At 39.8% G+C, this 18,522-nt stretch overlaps 1 protein-coding gene across 7 annotated transcripts in view; it reads right to left on the bottom strand.

Moving 5' to 3' along the window:
* OXR1 (oxidation resistance 1) overlaps positions 1 to 18,522 on the bottom strand; it is a 268,713-nt gene that overhangs the window by 71,817 nt on the left and 178,374 nt on the right. For 2 of the 7 annotated variants that reach the window (XM_084509715.1, XM_084509718.1), the window contains exon 1: positions 4,930 to 5,158. The exons of 4 other annotated variants lie outside the window; for them this stretch is intronic. In XM_084509715.1, coding sequence (XP_084365841.1) covers positions 4,930 to 5,086 — 157 coding nt within the window. In that variant the 5' untranslated portion in view covers positions 5,087 to 5,158. Of the gene's footprint in view, positions 1 to 4,929; positions 5,159 to 18,522 lie in introns of those variants that run through there. One more of the 7 variants, XM_084509716.1, reaches the window with a different exon arrangement.

The raw sequence follows: 18,522 nt of genomic DNA, 5'->3' as shown, positions 1-18,522 counted from the left end.
GTACAAGAAAACACAAGAACTGTGTCAAACTCTCCACTTTGAAGCTTCTATCATGCTTTATCATATATCTGTTAATCTTTATCCCTATTAAACATTTAACTTTTAAAAGACTAAGTGAAAAAATAACTTACTCTATTATTTTTAGGGCTTTAATCTGAGATTTAATAAGTTAGATACTAAGTTTCACAGCAGGACTTCAGAAATGCGCTGTAACTTGGCCCTGAATATTTCTTTCTACTTGCACTGCTGTTACCTTCACTATAGTACAGAGCACCTACAGGATACATGGCTTACTGGAAATACTGCATATTGTTATCAGTCAAGAGCTGATACGACAAGAAGTGTAAATAAACCCACAGGCCACATGGTTGAAAAAACGAACTATCAAATTCAGCCTGGGTGAAAGAGGAAATAATCACAATCTCTAAATAGAAGGCAACTAGAACAATTTCTGACAAACTAAGAGGATGTTCTGAGTGACTGATTTTCATTTCTTTAACTTCTGTACTTAAAAGATATATTGCAGGAAAGCTGCATGTGCAGTTCACCTTCTCCCTCCATGAACTGACTGCAGAGAGAAGCGAGGTGAGGATGTCTTGAGAAGGACTCCAGGTGTAGAAGCCTGCACTCAGGATCAAAGTGTTACCTGGAAGAAATCTGAAGTACATCTATTCCAACCTCCACTTTACAGCAGGACTACTGTCAACATCAGATCAGGTCAGCTAGGGCTTGGTGGAGGCAAGCCAGTAAGATTTCTGAGTTACGTAAATTACCCTGTAATCTGTCCCAGTGACGTTCCACCCTCCTTGTGAAGTTCTTGTTATGTCCAGATTGAACCTCCTAAGCCCAAACTTGTGGCTGTTGTGCCTTCCTTTATCATCTGTTACAACTGAGAAGAGCATGGCCCTTTAAGCAGATGTATGTCACTCTCAGACTGCCCCTAAACCACCCTGATGATTTGCAAGGCTAAAGGCCAGCTCCCTCAGCCCCACACAGGTTGTATATCCTATACCCCTAAATATACTGGCACTCTTCTGCTGTACCCTCTGAAGTTCCTCAGCAGCCTCTTGAACTTTGCTGCACAAAACAGGAGTCTGCATACAATCTCACCAGTGCTACAGAAAGGAAGCAAAATAACTCTTTGAGCAATGCTCTCCCTTTCACAGCAGATAAAGGAAACAGCATACTAAGCTATGGGACATGCTGTTGGCTCATTTAAGTAATGTTTGTATGGTTGAGACTCAAATTAAACTGGATGCTCAAGTTAATTCTGCATTGAGGATTACCCTTAATCACACATTTCCTAAAGCCCTGAGTTGCATCTTAAAGCAAAGAAAAACACATGCAATTTCAGCACACTAACACCTGCAATATATACACCAATAAACAAGACAAAAAAGATACACAGCTACCATGCTGTGTGATGTGGTTGACGTGGCTGGACAGCAGGGATGCCATCCAGAGGGACCTGGACAGGCTTGAAAGGTGGGCCTGCATGAACCTCATGAGGTTCAACAAAGCCAAGTGCAAGGTCTTGCACCTGAGCCAGGATAATCCCAAGCAGAAATACAGGCTGGGTGGAGAACAGGTGGAGAGCAGCCCTGAAGAAAAGGACCTGGGGGTGGTGGTTGTTGAAAGACTCAACATAAGTTGGCAATGTGCATGCTTACACCCCAAGATACGTTTGGTTTTCTGAGCTACAAAAACAGCATGGCCAACAGGTGAGGGAGCTGATTCTCCTGCTCTACTCTGCTCTCATGAGAACCCACCTGGAGAGCTGCATTGAGCTCTGGAGCCCCCAGCACAAGGAAGACACAGACCTGTTGGAGCAAGTATAGAAGGAGGCCACAAAAGTGATCAAGTAACACCTCTCCTATGAAGACAGGCTGAGGGAGTTGGGGTCGTTCAGCCTCAAGAAGAAAAGTCTTGGGGCAGACCCTATAGTGGCCTTCCAGTACCTAAAGGGGGCTAAAGGAAAGCTGGAGAGGGATTCTTGGTCAGGGAGTGGAATGACAGGACAAGCAGCAGTTGTTTTAAATTATCTGATCTATATCTATAGATTAGATATAAGGAAGAAAGTCCTCTCTCAGAGGGTAGCGAGGCACTGGCACACATTACCCAGATAAGCTATGGATGTCCCATACCTAGGGGTGCTCAAGGCCAGGTTGGATGGGCCCTGGGCAACCTGGTCTGGTGGGAGGTGTCCCTGCCCATGGCAGGGGGCTGGAACTGTACAGGCTTTAAAGGTTCCCTCCAACCCAAACCATTCTGTGACTGATTCTGTTCTAAAGCTTCCCAGTAAATCCAGGCCATACGCATAAACTGGCTTCTTCTAGAAGTTATCAATTACTATTATCAACTACCTTTAGAAGTGGCATTTTAAAGCTTACATGACTTTTTCCTTAAAGTAATTACAGACTCAAATTATTGGTAGCACCTTTGTTAGAGCTGGATGCTTTCTCCAGCACTTGCGTTTCTCCTTACATTTTTATCCTCCACGACACTCATTAAGAGACAGAATGCCTTCATCAAGTTATTCCACCAGCATGGCTGACACAAACAACCAACTGGTCAGACAGGTTTACAGCCTCCCACGGCACTATTCAGCCTCCCAACCTCTCCTTCCTCCCTTCTAAGAAAGAGCAAACTGTTCAGCACATACCTGCAGAAGGCTTGCAGCAGTGATTTGAGGTACAGCGTTCAGCCAGGATAACTTCCCAGAACTTAGAAACCTTACAGTGCACTGCAGCTATTAAACTGCTTCAGAAGCCAACCAAACAAAAAAAGCTGTAGAATTACTAATATTACAAGAACAAAATTGAGATACTTTAAGATGTAAAAATAAAAATAGTTTTTAATTATTTTAAAAGGTTGGTTTGTTTCCAAAATTAGAGTTTTCACATTTCACAAGGAAGTATGAATAAGCATATTTATAGAAGAACTATTCTAAGAAATAACAGAGTCATTAGTGAACCATGTAAAGAAAATAACCAAAAAGATCCTTCTAAAAGTCACAGGTGGGGGGAAAAATGCTAGAGTAATAAGTCTGACTCCAGAGCACTGCATACAGACTGAACATTTGGAGTAGTTAGTGTTTGCCATTACAGTTTGAGTTAGTGTCATGGGACCCATCTCTAATTAAATTTAAATCCAACCTCTATTTTAAGTGTTGTAATCATTGTCACAGCTTCCATAGCACCTACCACCATAACACAGGCAGTCTGTGGAACCCAGCAAGTGCTTGCCACAGGAAGACTTCTGAATTCCACAAGAGTTTGTTTCTGCCTATGAGCAACTGAAACCCTGTGAAGGGAAAGTACAGAGCCAAGATCTAATACCTTCAGCAGTAGTCTTGGCCTAGAATTAACCCAAAGTATGGTTCTGTCAGAAAGACACATCAGATTCTGTATCTGAAGAAATCCATCTCACATTCTAGAACCATACTCTCACTGATGCTAACTTTAAATATTATATTATAAAAGAATGAGGAAATACACTTTCTGCTAAAAGACAGGGTGGGGGGGGTGGAAATGAACAATATCATGCAGTCCAAATTAATCTTTTGTGCCAGAGCAGGAGGAAAAAATAGCCATAGAAAGCTTCCTCCTCCAAGTCTTCACATGAATCAGCAGCTGAACACCTGGCCTTGTAACTGACTGAAGATCAAAATATGTCTGAAGTGTTTCACTGTCATTTTGATTCTGTGAAAGAACAATAGCCTCCGTTAACAAGCCCTTAACATTTTGTAGATACCTTATTGGAGGTACTTTATCTCACTGCTGAAACAGGTTGCTGTCTCTTTCACACCCTGTTACACCTTTAGGCTGGGGGCCAGAGAGGGCCCCCAAAGAAAGACAAGGTAGCACTGCAAACATCAGTGGTCAGGTATTACCCTTTCTGTATAAAAGGCATGATCCAAGGCATACAAGGAGATGTTATCTTCACATCTCATGCTGCATGGGCACTTCCCTTGCCTATTACAGTAGGTAGCAGAACTTGCTTCTGATAAAAAAGTTATTTTACTTACTCCAAATAACCTGAAGGAAGAGAACAATAAAACTTCGGCATTACTTTAGCATTACTTTTCACTAGAGGCCTGACTTCACACTTACCTACAGACTATGGCAAAAGTGATCACCCACTTAGGGCAGGGCTGCTGAGGACAGAAAGCACAAACAGATTTACTGTTCCCTGAATACTGCTCCTCAGATTTTTAGGAAGCATTTTCACAAGCTCAGCTTCATGTGGCTTTCTTCCCCAGCAGTCCCTAGAGTGTGCTACTTTTACTAGTCGAGGCAAGGCTTGTTTCTTTGCTCCAGCTGGCAGCATTACTTCCCTAGTGCCCTCGTGGTGGAGGCAGAGGAGGACCAGGCGAGCAGTGCCCACCCACTGCCCACCCCTCTTGGGTCTTTGTAGTGTTTCTTGCCAGCCCCCTGCCCACCTCCCACGAGGGAGTTACCGTCCCACAGTGACAGCAGACAGCATTATCAAGATTGGGGTGACACAGGACCAAAGAAAAGCCCTGCCCACCCCACCTAACCACCAAAAGGCAGACGCACTATTTCTGCCCTCAGCAGCACCCCAACTGCTTCCAAGTGCTGCAAGTTCTCCAGGACCACCTGGAAGACAGAAACCACTTTACACACACCCGGGAGAGCTCAAACCAAGCAACTTTTCCCCAGTCACCCCCACCACCACACACACACTTAATAAAAGTACCAGGCAGACACACGGGAACACAAACACCGCAGCAACGCCCCCAAACCCGGGGGCATTGGTCTCACCGCCCCCCTCCCTGAGGGCAAGGGGCCTCCCCCTGCCTGGCGGGGGGACACCGCCGGCACCACGCGGCCCTCTCCTCCTTCCTCCTCCTCACGGAGCTCGGCAGCCACCCCTGGCCCCCCGCTTCAGCCCCCGTCCCCCCGCTACCTGGCGGCGGCTCCGAGGCGGGGTGCGGAGCCCCGCGGCCGAGGCCGTCCTGGAAGCGGACCTGGCGGAGGCCGCCGGGCACGACCCCCCAGAGGCGGCCGGCGGTGCCGCGCAGCAGGCGGCTGCCCTTGCCGGTGATGGCGGTGAGGTAGTCCATGGCGCCGGGGCTCCTACCGGCCGGGGGGGCCCATGGCCGGGCCGGGCTGAACACGCAGCTCCGCCGGCCCCGCTCCACAACTTGGGCAAACTTCGGGGCCCGGCCCCGCCTCCATTTAAAGGCGCCGCCATTTGCGGGGGGGGAGTACGGACGGCACGGAGCTGTAAGGGGAGATACAAAGTGGGTTTATCCCCCCACCATGCTTCAGGGTTTCTTCATTATTTTTTTTTCCCGCAGGAGGTGGACAGGGGGAGTGTGGGGGCTCTTTTCTGTGCTGCCTGGTGCCCGGCAAGGCCCGCGCTGCTGCCGGCCCCCGGCAGCCACAGGCGGAGCGGTGCCGGCAGCTCCCTCCCTGTCCCGCTGCCAGAACGATTGGGACCTTACTTCCTGGGGGTCTCAAGCTGACTTACCGCCACCTACACATATTTATGAACTTATCTGCAGTTTGGGGAGTTAGTTATATTTTGTGCAAACCTGCTGCTTTACGGTGTTGTGCCAGGAAGCTTTCTGTTTACTCAAAACTTTCGTGTCTCTGCTTCCCTTCACTAGGAAGCACAAAACCCGTGAACCAAGGCAGTCCCTTACATCTTGTGACAGTTGTGGACGTTAGGGTACTTTAGCACTGCAGCTGTGACGCTATCGGGTTTTGCTGTTTTGCTTTTGATACTCTAATCACCTTCCTATTGCCTGGGAACCACTTTCCTCATTGTGCTAGGCCAGCCAGGTCCCAGAATCACACGATGGCCAAGGCTGGAAGGGCCCTCTGAAGATCATCTGGTCCCATCACCCAGCCGAGCAGGATCACCCGGAGCACATTGCACAGGATGGTGTCCAGGTGGGATTGAATATCTCCACAGAAGGAGACTCCACAACCTCTCTGGGCAACCTGTTCCAGTGCCCTGTCACCCTCACCCTTTTCCCCTTCAAGTGGCAGCTAACTGCAATACCCCCACTCAGCCTTTGAACTCAGCAAGCCACTTCAGTCTTCTAGCAGAACTTAATAAATGCACAAATGTTTCTTTCTTTTTGAAAATGTCTTGGTTTGTCGTGTTCATCTGACTCTTGCATTCTTTGTGCTTGCACTTCTTGGGACTTTTAGGGTCTGAAGAAGTAAAAACGGTTAGAACATACTCCAACGTTTTTGTAGATAAAGATATCTCTAGACATTGTATCTGATGGTTGACGTAGGGCTTAAGATGTGCATCCTGCAGATGTCAAGGCCAGAAGAACAGTAAGATCATTATATTTACTACCTGTGCCATAGACCCTAAGAACACAGAACTGTAAGTTAATGTGCTTCAGTTCCAATCAGAGTATGATGTAATTATAGCTGCAAATGAAAGCATTGTTTAATAAAAAATGCTCTTGTTGAGCCAAAACTATTGTGTACATGCAGAACAGAGGAACAAAGTGCTGAGCTATCTCAACTCCTATTCACTTGTAGCAGCTGCTCAATTAAATCAGAGTTTAATGTCAGCATTTTGGAGTGCTGATTTCTGAGAGTTACTTGATGTAAATAGTGCACTCAAATCAACCCTTCTACTTACTACTTAAATCAGTTCTTTCTCAGGAGATAACGATGTTCATATTGATGTTCAAGACTTTTTTATTATTTTTTTTCCCCCAAATAAGACTTTTTCACTAAAACAAGAAATTTGCAGCAGAATTTGCTTTCCTTCCCTCTACCCTCTTCCCCTCACCATAGAACCTGCCAGTAGAGATGAACATGTAATCTGTCTGTTCCAGTACTAATGAATAAATAAGGAACTACAGAGTTACTACATGGTCCAAGTACCACCAGGTGTTTAGTATATAAACTATCCTGCCTACCAGATCTGTCTTGCCCTAAACACTGTAATTAGTTTTCATTTCATTTCAGTGTTTTTACTGTCTGCTTTGAAGAAACTATGGTTGGTCTTTTTCCATGTTGATTCTATTTTAAAGAAAATTCACCTATGTTTTGCACCAGGAATAAGCTTACAACTGTGGTGCTCAGCCCTTTTGAAACTGAGCTGGCTTGTTTACCAGTGGTCTAGCCACATATGCACCTCTGTTATATATGACATATATTGACTTATTATATTATATAGGCAATGTGTGCCATTAAGCTAAAGCAAATAAATATTTTCCATGGTATTTTTGATAATTTTTACACTTAGATTGATTTTGAACATCTTTACAGAATAACGCTCCTTTATATCTTTATGTTCTAAATGTCTAGAAATAACAGAATTCTGCTGAAAAGGACTAATGAGTTTGTATATGATCTCTAGGTGTGCAAAAAGGATCTTTCCCCCAAGGATTATTTTCTAGCCTGTGGTATTGGCACAGAACATGTATCTCTGTAGCTCAACAATCATTTGAAACTGGCCCTCCAAAAGTAAGAGCTGGTCCTACCTGCTCTTAATTGCTTGTGCTTGTTACCACACTACAATGTGAGCACCAGTGTTCATTTGGCCAGTGAATGAATTGTACAGTAAAACAGATCCACTTAGAAGTATCTTTTAGTTTAGTCAAAAGTAACTAAGCATATATATAAATATTTTTTTTTCAGGGTTAATATTATCACCAGCTAGATCTCCAGATCTGTTTCATCCTGCAACTATGTGTAAACACCTGTGGAATCACAAGTTATAATGTAATGTAAGAGTAACTAGAAGAGGCCGGAAGATAACAAGGGGAGGGAGGAAGTTGCAGGCCACTCTCTCTTCAGTGTCAGTGTTTGTTAGCTCAAAGTGATAGTGAAAGTATGGCATGAGTGGTGATACCTTCGTGTCAGTATTATGCAGAAAAATTCCTTCATTAACTACAGAAATGTCTTACAGAATATGTTTATATTTATGATGCAACACCTAATAATGTAGTATGCTAATCTATTTCTGTAAATAAAGGTACAACTGGTCTTGTAGCTAGATCTCATTTTCCAAAGTCCCAAACTAGATTCACAGTGAGAGCAGGCAGAAAGCTTCTTGAGCTGCATACTAAAAGAACTGATGGTGTAGGGAAGAGAGAACAAGGATCAGTTTTGATCCAATAGAAAATAACACAATGAGGAAAGAAATGTTTTTAAGGTGTGAACATAGAATTATATATAAAAATATTTTAAACAAGAAAAAAAAAAAAAAAGATAAAACTGTGTAACAGCAAGTGGTAGTGACCTATAATTTCTTTGGGGACAGATCTGTTGCTTGCGAAAATAAGTGCTAATTGCAGCAACTAATTCCAGGCAAAATGCCAGCAGATGCTGTGCAAATTTCCTTGGGTCTCAGACAGTTCACAAGCCTGGTGTATAGGATATGGGCCTCTTGCTGTTCATCTTGCCAAATTTACAGTGCCACCAAGCTGCAGACAAAATGACACTAGGCTCTAACACAAAACCCCTATTTTATCTTGTGAGAAACAAGGTTTATGCATGCTTTCTGAGGAGAAAAGCTTGACTTTAGTAATTTGGCAATCAGTCAGAATTAGTGTTCATTTGTATATAAGCAACCTATATGCAACTATGTAATTTTGACAGTCTGAACCAAATGCCTCATTTAAGCTTTATTTCTCATTCTGGAGGCACCTGCTCTCATTTGATGCTATGATGATGCTGTTTGCCTTTGTTAAGTATTCTAAATTACCATATCTGGTCAAGACCCTACCCATTTACATGGTTGCAAAACCTGTAATGAGTGGCTAAAATAGGGATTTGAATTAGAACATGCATAAAAATTTTGCCTCTCTCTTACTAAAATAGATTTCATTAAAAATTAATGTCAAGTAATTCAAGATTTATTTTTTTTTTCTTTCCTAATGAAAAGGATAAACTCTTCAGACAGAAAATCATGGACTGCAGTCTGTTTCCAATGCTATTTCAGTAAAAGACAAGTACAATGCGGAATGCATATGCGGTCCCTGAAGGAGGAACCAGAACTGAGGCATGCAGAACTCCCACATTCTCAGGCACATTTCCCTGTTAACCCACTAGTTTGAATGATGAAGTATGGAACTACATAGTTCTAGAAGCAAAAGTGGTTACACAAATCAATTTTTTAGAATGTTCAAATAGTTCCAAAGTTCAGTGTCCCTATAAACTCGGGAGAAGTTGATAAGGTGACACTGAGTAAATGGGCATGATGAAAACAGGTTCTTTACTGAGAACCGTGGGTTAGGTGTGTCTGTCCATATGGGGTTTCACAATGCTACATGCTCTTCTCAGATTAGACACTGAGCAAGAAGGAAGCTACCAGCATCTACATAATAGCTTCAGAAATGGTAAACCTGGAGTCTCAGGCTTCAACAGGTAGGGATATAGTTTAGTTTTTCATAATCAGCTCCTTATCAGATTAGAATGAAATGGGGATGAGTCTCCATCTCAGCCATTGAAGCTGATCACTCTTCCTTAGAATATGTAGCACTGAAAGGACAAGACAGAATAAACATTGGGAACAAGGGACTTTGGCATTCCTTTGTTGTGGGCTGCAATACTTCCAGTATAGCTTGTGTATTTGATTATTCTTGAAATAGCATTGAAAAAGACAGGACCCCATTACAGCCTCTCTTAGGATAGTGGCTTTCTCAGTACAAAACTGAGTCAAACACCTATTTTATTTGTATTTGAAACTTGGCTCAATAAATCTTTAATTTCTTTTTGTAGAAAACAAAAAAACAAAACATGTCTAGACAACTGCACATTAGGTTTCTCCAGGCTGAGGTAAACATTTGGATAGCTGTCTTGGACCTAGGTACCTCAGTCTCCCCCTAAAATGCATTTAAACATGAAAGTACACAGTCCTAAGCACTGCTCCTTTTAGGTTTAATTTCATAATATTTAAGTACTATAACATTTGTTGTGTTTAGTTTTTGTCTTATCAAATTAAGAAGTTTAAAGAAGACAAGTCATTCCTGTCAGATGCTGCTGCAACACCTGACCTGTTTGTGCTTTGTCTGTTCTGATAAAGGTTGCGGTTACATCAATTTTATGTTTTTGTTTGTTAGGTTGGTATCTATCCTAATCCAAGTCAGACTATTTAGGACAGCCCAACAAATCCTTTTGACTAATTACAGTAACCTCTGAGGAGAAAGCAATTTTTGTTTTTCTAGATAGATTTTTAAAATCTTGATGCCATAACTTCAGTTAGATAGTAAAGGTAGAAACACCATACAAATACAACATACAATCAAATCTAAGACATTACTGAAATAGAAAAAGGGCAGAATTAATAAGTTTCCTGTGCTGACACGTGACATAGTCATGAAAATGTATATTAAGCATCTGAAACTCAACAGAAGTGAATCTAAAGTGAGTGTATTTTACTCCATAATATAAGTGTAGTCTCATCTTTCAAAATAATTCAGATTTCAAAAGCATGCCACAATTTTTGACACTTCTGGAAGCACAAATTTTCAGCTGCATGTGGCCTGTTTTTTTTTAGAGCAATTAGGTAGATAACAACCTTTGTTTCCTTCAGTTACCTACCTTCCCTGAAAAATGATATCCTGTAGTCACTATCCAACTCTCATCTATGCTAAAAGTATTTTTCAAAATAAAAAGTGACAGAATTAGTGTAACTAAAATGTATATTCTAAAACTAAATCTGTATTTTCCTTATTTTCCCAAGGAATATTATGGATGCTTAGATGTAGAAATGTTCCACACTACAATAACATACAACAGCATTTGTTATAATATCTGTTCTGCACTACAATAACATATATCAGCATTTGTTATAATACCAAAGATACAAACATGGAGGTTTTCAAATTTGTCCCTGAAGACAAACACATATCTTGCTGTGACTTTTCCATGTTTATGGCAGAACTTCAGTTTCCAGTGCAATTACACAGCTGTATATATAGTCTACATTATCAAATAAACATGAAATAACCTCCAGGTCTTCAGTTCATACTTATTTAATAATAATAATAGCTTATTATGAAGGGAACATTCTGTTCTGTCCAGGAAATTTTCTGAAAATTAATTTAGACCCTAAGGGATACGCATGCACAGGCATGCATATACAGACACCCATGCAGTTTAATGATGCTCGATAGGTAGAATAATAGTGGAACAAAGTTAATTTTCAGTAGGCACAGATGTGTCCCTGTCTTTATGTCATCATCGTACTGGCATTTTGTTCTTTCATCATAAGTTTTGAAACTCAGTGTGGAAAACACTGACAATGTAATTGGTAACTGTAGTATTTACTAGCTAATCCCATTCTCCACAGACATAATTTATACAAAAGATAAATACTGCCTATGAAAGCAGATCAGAAAATTGATTATTCATCGTGTATTTGAATCCTATACAGTCTTCTCTCTTTTTTTTTTTTCCTTTTTGCAGTACAACTATAACAATTCTTTCCTTAACACTCTTAAATGCTTATCATATTTTTATCATATTAAATACTTATCATATTTTTAATGTACTGTATCCCCCTAAGGAGGTTACAGAAACTTGCTCAGAAATGATAGAACCAGATTCCAACTCGCCATAGACTTTTTTTGCATTGCCAGATTGGTTCATAATAACATAAAATGTCCCTCTGGTAGGATACTTACCATTGTAGAAGCTCCATTCTGTAGTATACCATTTATGAAGACTAAGCAATCATGATATAACTGAGATTTCACACCAAATCACTGATTCAGATCATTAACATAAAAAATATCTGCTTTATGATCAATGTCTTGTCACCTCCTGACCATCTGTATTCCACATATTCAGAGCAAGGTTCAAATACTTTAGAAAGCCTGTCTTGGGATGAAAACCTCACATTAGTAGCTGAAGTGATGAAAAGGTTCTATCTGTTTGAAGACATAATCGACTGCTTGTCACATGCTCACATCATATTCAGTTGGCACCAAATCAAGTTACTAGTTCAGAAAGGATTTTGGCTTTTAGTTCTAGGTTTTGAGATTTAGTTGCAGCTTTCAGACATGAAGATAGAAGGATCATTCTCATGGTTCTGAACAAAATTATTCTACTCAGACACCTGGAAAAAGCAGAGTTAAGAACAGCTGATGAGCAGCCTCATAATGCCAGTTCTAGGAATGCCATCTGAAGAAGAATGATGTTATTGAGATAAATGGGCCAAAAATATCATCAGAATTTACCAGGAGCCTGAATAAAAGGCTAATGGCAACAATTGATCCTGGCTGCAATTTTCTTCTTGTAATAAGAGTTACTGATTTTCTTTTTTACTTGCTCCTGCTTAGGCAGTGCATTCGAGAATTAAGGATTAGATGAAAAAGTCTGAATTCTGTTCCGTTCTTTGCTACCTGCTTCTTTGTTGTTGTCGCTCTTTTCTTTACATAGAGTAAGTAAGTGAAAGCCTTTTTTACGTACCTTTTCCTGAGATGTATAAATCTGTGTGGGACATTCCTGAAATTTCCTTTTGAATGAAAACCAAGAAGGAGTATGTTGATTATTAGGAGGAAGTTCTGCTTTTTCCTTCTTGTTAAATCTTCCTTCTTAAGGAACATCTGCTCTTTTTCTCCTTCCCTCCCCCACTGGCACCACATCACAAGCATATGCCTGATTCATTTGCTCCCATAAAATCATGTATAAAACCCATGGAGGTTAGTCACTCTGTCCTTTTGGGATTAATTACTACAATTTATCCTGAAATATTAGATACATTGCTTCTAGCTAGCTAAAACATTTGAAGGCTATCCATTACTGTGTTATCGCTGCATTAAGAAACTATCAGATATATATGTTATTTTTTTTCACCTAACATTTCTCAGCTTTACAGTACTCTCCTCTCCCTCACATTTTAGTATCTTGTCTTTGATTACCATCATGGCTTTCCTCAGAGATCATGTGCAATGTTTTCTCTCTTGCATTCAGCCACATTTAGCTGCAATGCTGTATACACCACTGAGAACCTATGCACATACACAGCTTTAAAGATCCTATATTTTCCTCCAATTCACTTACTTCTCTTTGTTTAGATAGACTCTTCTGCAGCCTTCATACAGAATGCCTAATGGAATATCTCTCTGTCTTCCTTTTTTTTCATGTGGGGATGAAATATTGTATACATATACTATGTAAAAAAAAAAAATAACAACAAGGAAACATATTTATTTTGATAGGTAAGTAATAATTATCTGTCAAGGGTTTTTTTTTTTACTTTTTTACCTTTACTTAGGATGAAGACTCAAAACTGGTAAGTTATTTGGCTCACAGAAGTTAAATGTGAAGTGCTATTGGCGTGCTTCTTGTCAAGGAAACAGGTTGCTTTCTTTTGTAGAAGTCAAAAGCTTATTTCTTCCAACTGTAGTTCATAATATTAATGAATTCTAGCCTAGTTCAAGGCTAGAAATATATAAAGATTACTTTTTTGGCCATGAATCTTAGCAGGGCCAATGAACCTCAGTGAATGGAAATGTGATGCTGACAACAGAAGGGGTAAAAAATCTATTGTCTAGCTTTGATCTGTTTTCTTGTTAAATACAAAAGGATAAATTCACATATTTGAGCACTGATGGAACTTGCCTCCTAAGTTGCTGCTGATATGATGTTGAAGTCACACGCTGGATATGTCTCATAGCTGAAGGTCACTGAAGTAAGGTGTGACATCTAGTATCAGAGTACCCTAACTAGTGTAGTGCAACATTCTCATTTTTGTTCCAGAAATTTGAGTAACTATCCCAGTTAATCAGTTGGGCTCAACGCACAATGCACTGGTGCAGAAATGAGATAGTAGTATTGAGTGCTGAGATGCTGATAGTGTTGCAGGAAACCAGGCCCATATAAGTAAGATTCACTCTGCATAAAATGCAATTGCTTAATTTTTGTTAGTAACCTTCCATAATACTGTCTGATTATAAAAGCTCAATTTTTCTTAAATATAGAGTATTAAATGTGCCACTGGGTTCTTTCTTATCTGTCTCTTCAAGCACTAAAATTACAGCTGTTCATTTTGAAGTTCAGTAGTGCTGACATATTCTTTATTGCTGTAATTAAATATCATCTTTATTAGGAGCCTGAACCAATTTTGCACTAAAACTAGTATTTTAGACTTGTTACAGATCCCCAGTAATTTTCCTTTCTTGCAGAAAAAGCTTTGGTAGACTTGGTAGTAGTAAAGGGTCCCTGGTGTTACTCCAAACTTTGTGAAGACATTTAATTGTAACAATAGAATTAAAAGACATCTGGATAAGTACAATAACAAAGTATTAAAAAACGTTTTAGATCCTGGTTTTGTAAATTTAGTGCTTTTCTTTGAAGGAGTCAATAACACATATGGATAAGAATAATCAGTTGATAGCAACATATTCATATTTCAAAAAAGCTTTTCACGAAGTCCCTTGCCAAGGAAGAAAAGACATTGTAGGATGAGAGGGCTCATCGTTTAATATCCTCTAAAGTACAGTAAGAAAGAGGTTGGATTACACAACAGAGGATGAAAAATTATCAGGGTAGCCCAACAGAGATTCATGCTTTTCAATTTACTGGATTATTAGGCAAGGAGGTGCGAACAGAAAGGTGATGGTTTTTGCCGGTGATACACAGTTATGCAGGAAAGTCAAATCTACTGAAAGTAATTAAAAGTATTTTATAATACAGATCATAAGTAAAATGGTGGTTGAAATTCGCTGTTGATAAATGCAGAGTAAAGCCTTTTCTTTTCCCATGTGCACAACTATGTTTATTTATACACATGGCGATGAACTTTAAATGAACTATTACCGTTCAATAAAGGGACTTATGAAGATGTCAGTCAACAGACACCTGAAAAGAAAAATAAATATGAACTATATATTAAAAAACTATTAGAAAAAATATTTATCAAATATATATTTTTTCATGAATATAGATTGTACCGATGGTCATCCTGTCTCAAAAAGGATGTAATGTATCCAGAAAATGTACTGAACAGAGTAACACAGGTATCAAGCTGCTTCCCTCTAGGAAAGCAAAAGAAAAATACAATGTAGATAAGTAGAAAATAACTCAGGAAAAAATAAAAAATAAAAATAAAAAAGCTACCCACTGTTTCTCATAATAAGAAGGGCACCTAATAAAATTAATTGGTAGATGATTTAAAGAAAATGAAATATTTTGTTATACAACATAAATGAATCACAGAATTCGTTACCACAGGATGTTGTATATGCCAAAACTATGAATGATTCAGAAAGTAATTAGAAAAATTCATAGAAAGTCTATCAAGAACCATCATGCATGAAAATGCAGATGCAAACTCTGGCTTTTGGAAGTCCCTATGCCACAGACTCCCTAAAGCTCAGAGGAAATACCAGCAAAGTGTCATTCCATACTTGTTCTCTTCTGTATTTTTTCTCTAATTACCTGCTTCTGGGCACTGTGGCAAACAGGATACTGAGCCAGATGTGAGCTAAAGCACTGACCTCATCCTGCCCAGCTGTTCTGATGCCATAACACTGCCCCAGTTCCCTTACTCTGGAACCAGGAGGGGTCCTCCACACGTTCTTTCCTTCAGTCATTTACGTTGCAGAGTTGGGCAACCTATACATACTGAGGAAGCTCACAAGAACCAGTCTGGAGGCTCAGAGAGATACAAGACACCTCAATTGCTACAGATCTTGAAGCACATAGGATAAAAACTTAATTTTTCTCCCTGAGTGTCGTGAACTGAAGTTGGTGTGGCTTCTCTTCAGTTGCCATATGCAGAAAATTGGGAATGTCGCCCACTGCCAATGTCAGTAACTTCATTTAGAGAGGAGTCAAAAAGAGTATGGGATAGCAGTCAGGAACCTACAGGGAAAATAATCCAAATACAGGAAATTTTAAAATGTCTAAGCACTAAGGGCTCTGAAGTTATGGTCTAGACAGGAAAGCAAATGTGGAAAAAAATAAAGAACTGATGAGCAACGGTCAGATTCTGTCAGACATCCTAGGTATATTATAGGGGCTGTAGACCAGCATGAGAAGAACTCTGAAAGGACAGAGAATGTATCTTACAGCAGCTTTCGATTTAGCTAACAAATATCCCTCTGTGCTGGTGCAGCTGCACTGCCATGTTTGCTGGCAGCCAGGAAGAGGAGCCTGCCCACACCCTGACTCTGCAGATGCTGCTTTGCCCTCTGTAATACAAATAGTTGGCACAGGAGTTATAGCACTGCTCCTCCATGTATGGTAGGTGATTCTTTAGTTTTGAAGAAATTAAACTGAACCTTTAGGATTCGAGGCTTTTAGGAGGATTAATCCTTTTTTATTTATTTTTCGTTTGTTTGTAGTCCAAATGATTTACTCTCATGCAAAGTTACCGTCAGGAATGGAAGAACTGTTACAATTGAGAGATTAAGTGGATTACAGTGAGAGCGTTACTGAGAAGAGCCCAAAATAACCCAGTGAGAATATTTCATCTCTTTAAAAATGAACCTGGAAACAGTCTATCGTCAGATATCATGGTCTAACTTCTCAGCAGCAGCAATACCCAAGATTTGCTTGCCAAAGTCTTACACCTGTGTCAGAGTCAGTCCTCTAATAAGCCATAGAAATTCTAACTACAAAATGTACAGGATTGAGCTAAAATACTTTAAAATGCAACCAGAGGGAAAGAATAATTTTACTGTTGACACACAGCACAAAGCCCTAAGATCAATTACTTTGTTTCCCTTGGCCAAGCACAGCCTACAAGCACGACCATGTGTGTTTCTTTGTTCCAAAAACCTGTGCCTATGCCCAAACTGAGTGATTTCTGAGGACTTTATGCCAAACATCTATGAACACTTGTGAGTTAAACTACCAATACCCAGGTGCTCTGATTGCTCAGCACTTTGAGAAATTGCCTTTCAGTTTACTCTCTGAGTAAAGCATTTTTTTAAATACCCTAATTATTCTGACTTTTGTTTACAAAAGTCTAGGAAAAGTGAAGGGAAGCAGATAATTTGGACTTGTTGGGCACTGAGATTATCCTCAGGTCTTTAGAATACACATAAAAAACACACCAGTGCCCCAAACAATGCATAACCTAAACAAAAAAAAGCTGGCTTCCTGATGCTGAAGTCCTTTCTGATGGAATGATTTTGCTTAAAAGGTGAATATAGACAAAGGAAGTGGGTATGATTGAGTAGTTGCATAATGTCCACTTACTTACAAATACTTCAAATTCTTATTATCTTCCATGCTTCCCTTGACCTCTGCATTAAAGGGTTCTACGTTACTATTCTATATGTCCTTCTTTATTTGACTGATTGACTTTTTATTTTTCATTAATTTGTATTTTCCTCTGTGTATGTGAAATTTGACTGTCAGAAACCTAAATAAATATATACATAATTATATTTAATATAAGTGTACCACTTGTTCTCATACGTGACATATGCTTAATTTACATGTAATGAGCAATTCTTAAATTAAGATATGCTCCTCTTATAAATTTTTAGCCTCAATACCATAAAATCTCCAATGCTTTTTACAGTGTAATTTGTTTGCAGTAATTATGCAGTAATCTCTGCATAAGGACATCAAGCTCAACACCTCTCCTGGCATTAAATTTTTATTTCAAGCTACTATTCTTATAGTCTCTGATGTACTTTGTTTTATAAGTCACAGAAAAATAGTATTGTTTCAAATGAGATATGTAGTAAACGTGATATTGTATACTATCAGCCTTTGCTTAATTTCTATGAAAATTAATTGTTTTGCCTTTACATATTGAAGCTAGCAGGTAGAAAACAAGGTAGCAAAAACTCTGATTTTAAGAAGTGTGGTGCATTGTGCTTTTTATGCATGCAGTGATGTGAACATAAATGTTGAGGTCAATCAGAACCTGTATCCAGCATATTAAAAATCAGTATTTCTCCACAGACTCAGCACTGAATATTACTTTTAATAGGAGTGATGACATAAGGGAAGCATGAGCTACAACATTCCCTTTCCAAGGTTATTCAGACTGGATGCCACAAGGACTTGCTGGTACTGTAAATATTCCCCACCCCTCCTACACGGACTGCACGTAAGCCTGCAAAACAAGCTTGCCATTGCTGCAGGGCACTGGCTGAGTGGTTTGGCAGACGCGCAGAAAATATTTGTGCTGAATGAATTAGCACAGGAGAGTAAGCCTCTAGTGATGATGTTATGGAGACTTCAGGACCAATGTAATGGTCTGTGTTCACCGTAGTTAAGTGCTACCGTGACAAAGTACAACCAAAAAGGTCTGGATGTGGAAGCTGTCTTTCCATTTTGTAAGCCAGTCTGACTCAGGGAAATGGTGTGTCAGGCAACAAAGCAGCAATGCTGGTTGGTTAGCTTGGATGATAGTCTGTGCTTCAAAATACAATTTATGATATGTTTCTTATCTGCAGCAGTGTTTTGACTGTTTAAATGCTTTTCCATTTGTTTGAATAGCAAGATGTTTCTTCAAGTATCAGCATTATTACCCAAAAGGAAAAGAATTAGTCAGGAACAGAATTTGTGTGCGACTTGCACAATCACATCAGTCTTTTGAAAGAGG

The sequence above is a fragment of the Aythya ferina genome (assembly GCF_964211825.1).
Source record: "Aythya ferina genome assembly, chromosome: 2".
Lineage (NCBI taxonomy): Eukaryota > Metazoa > Chordata > Aves > Anseriformes > Anatidae > Aythya > Aythya ferina.
The sequence above is the reverse complement of the archived record's forward strand: the minus strand, read 5'-3'. Positions and strand labels throughout refer to the sequence as shown.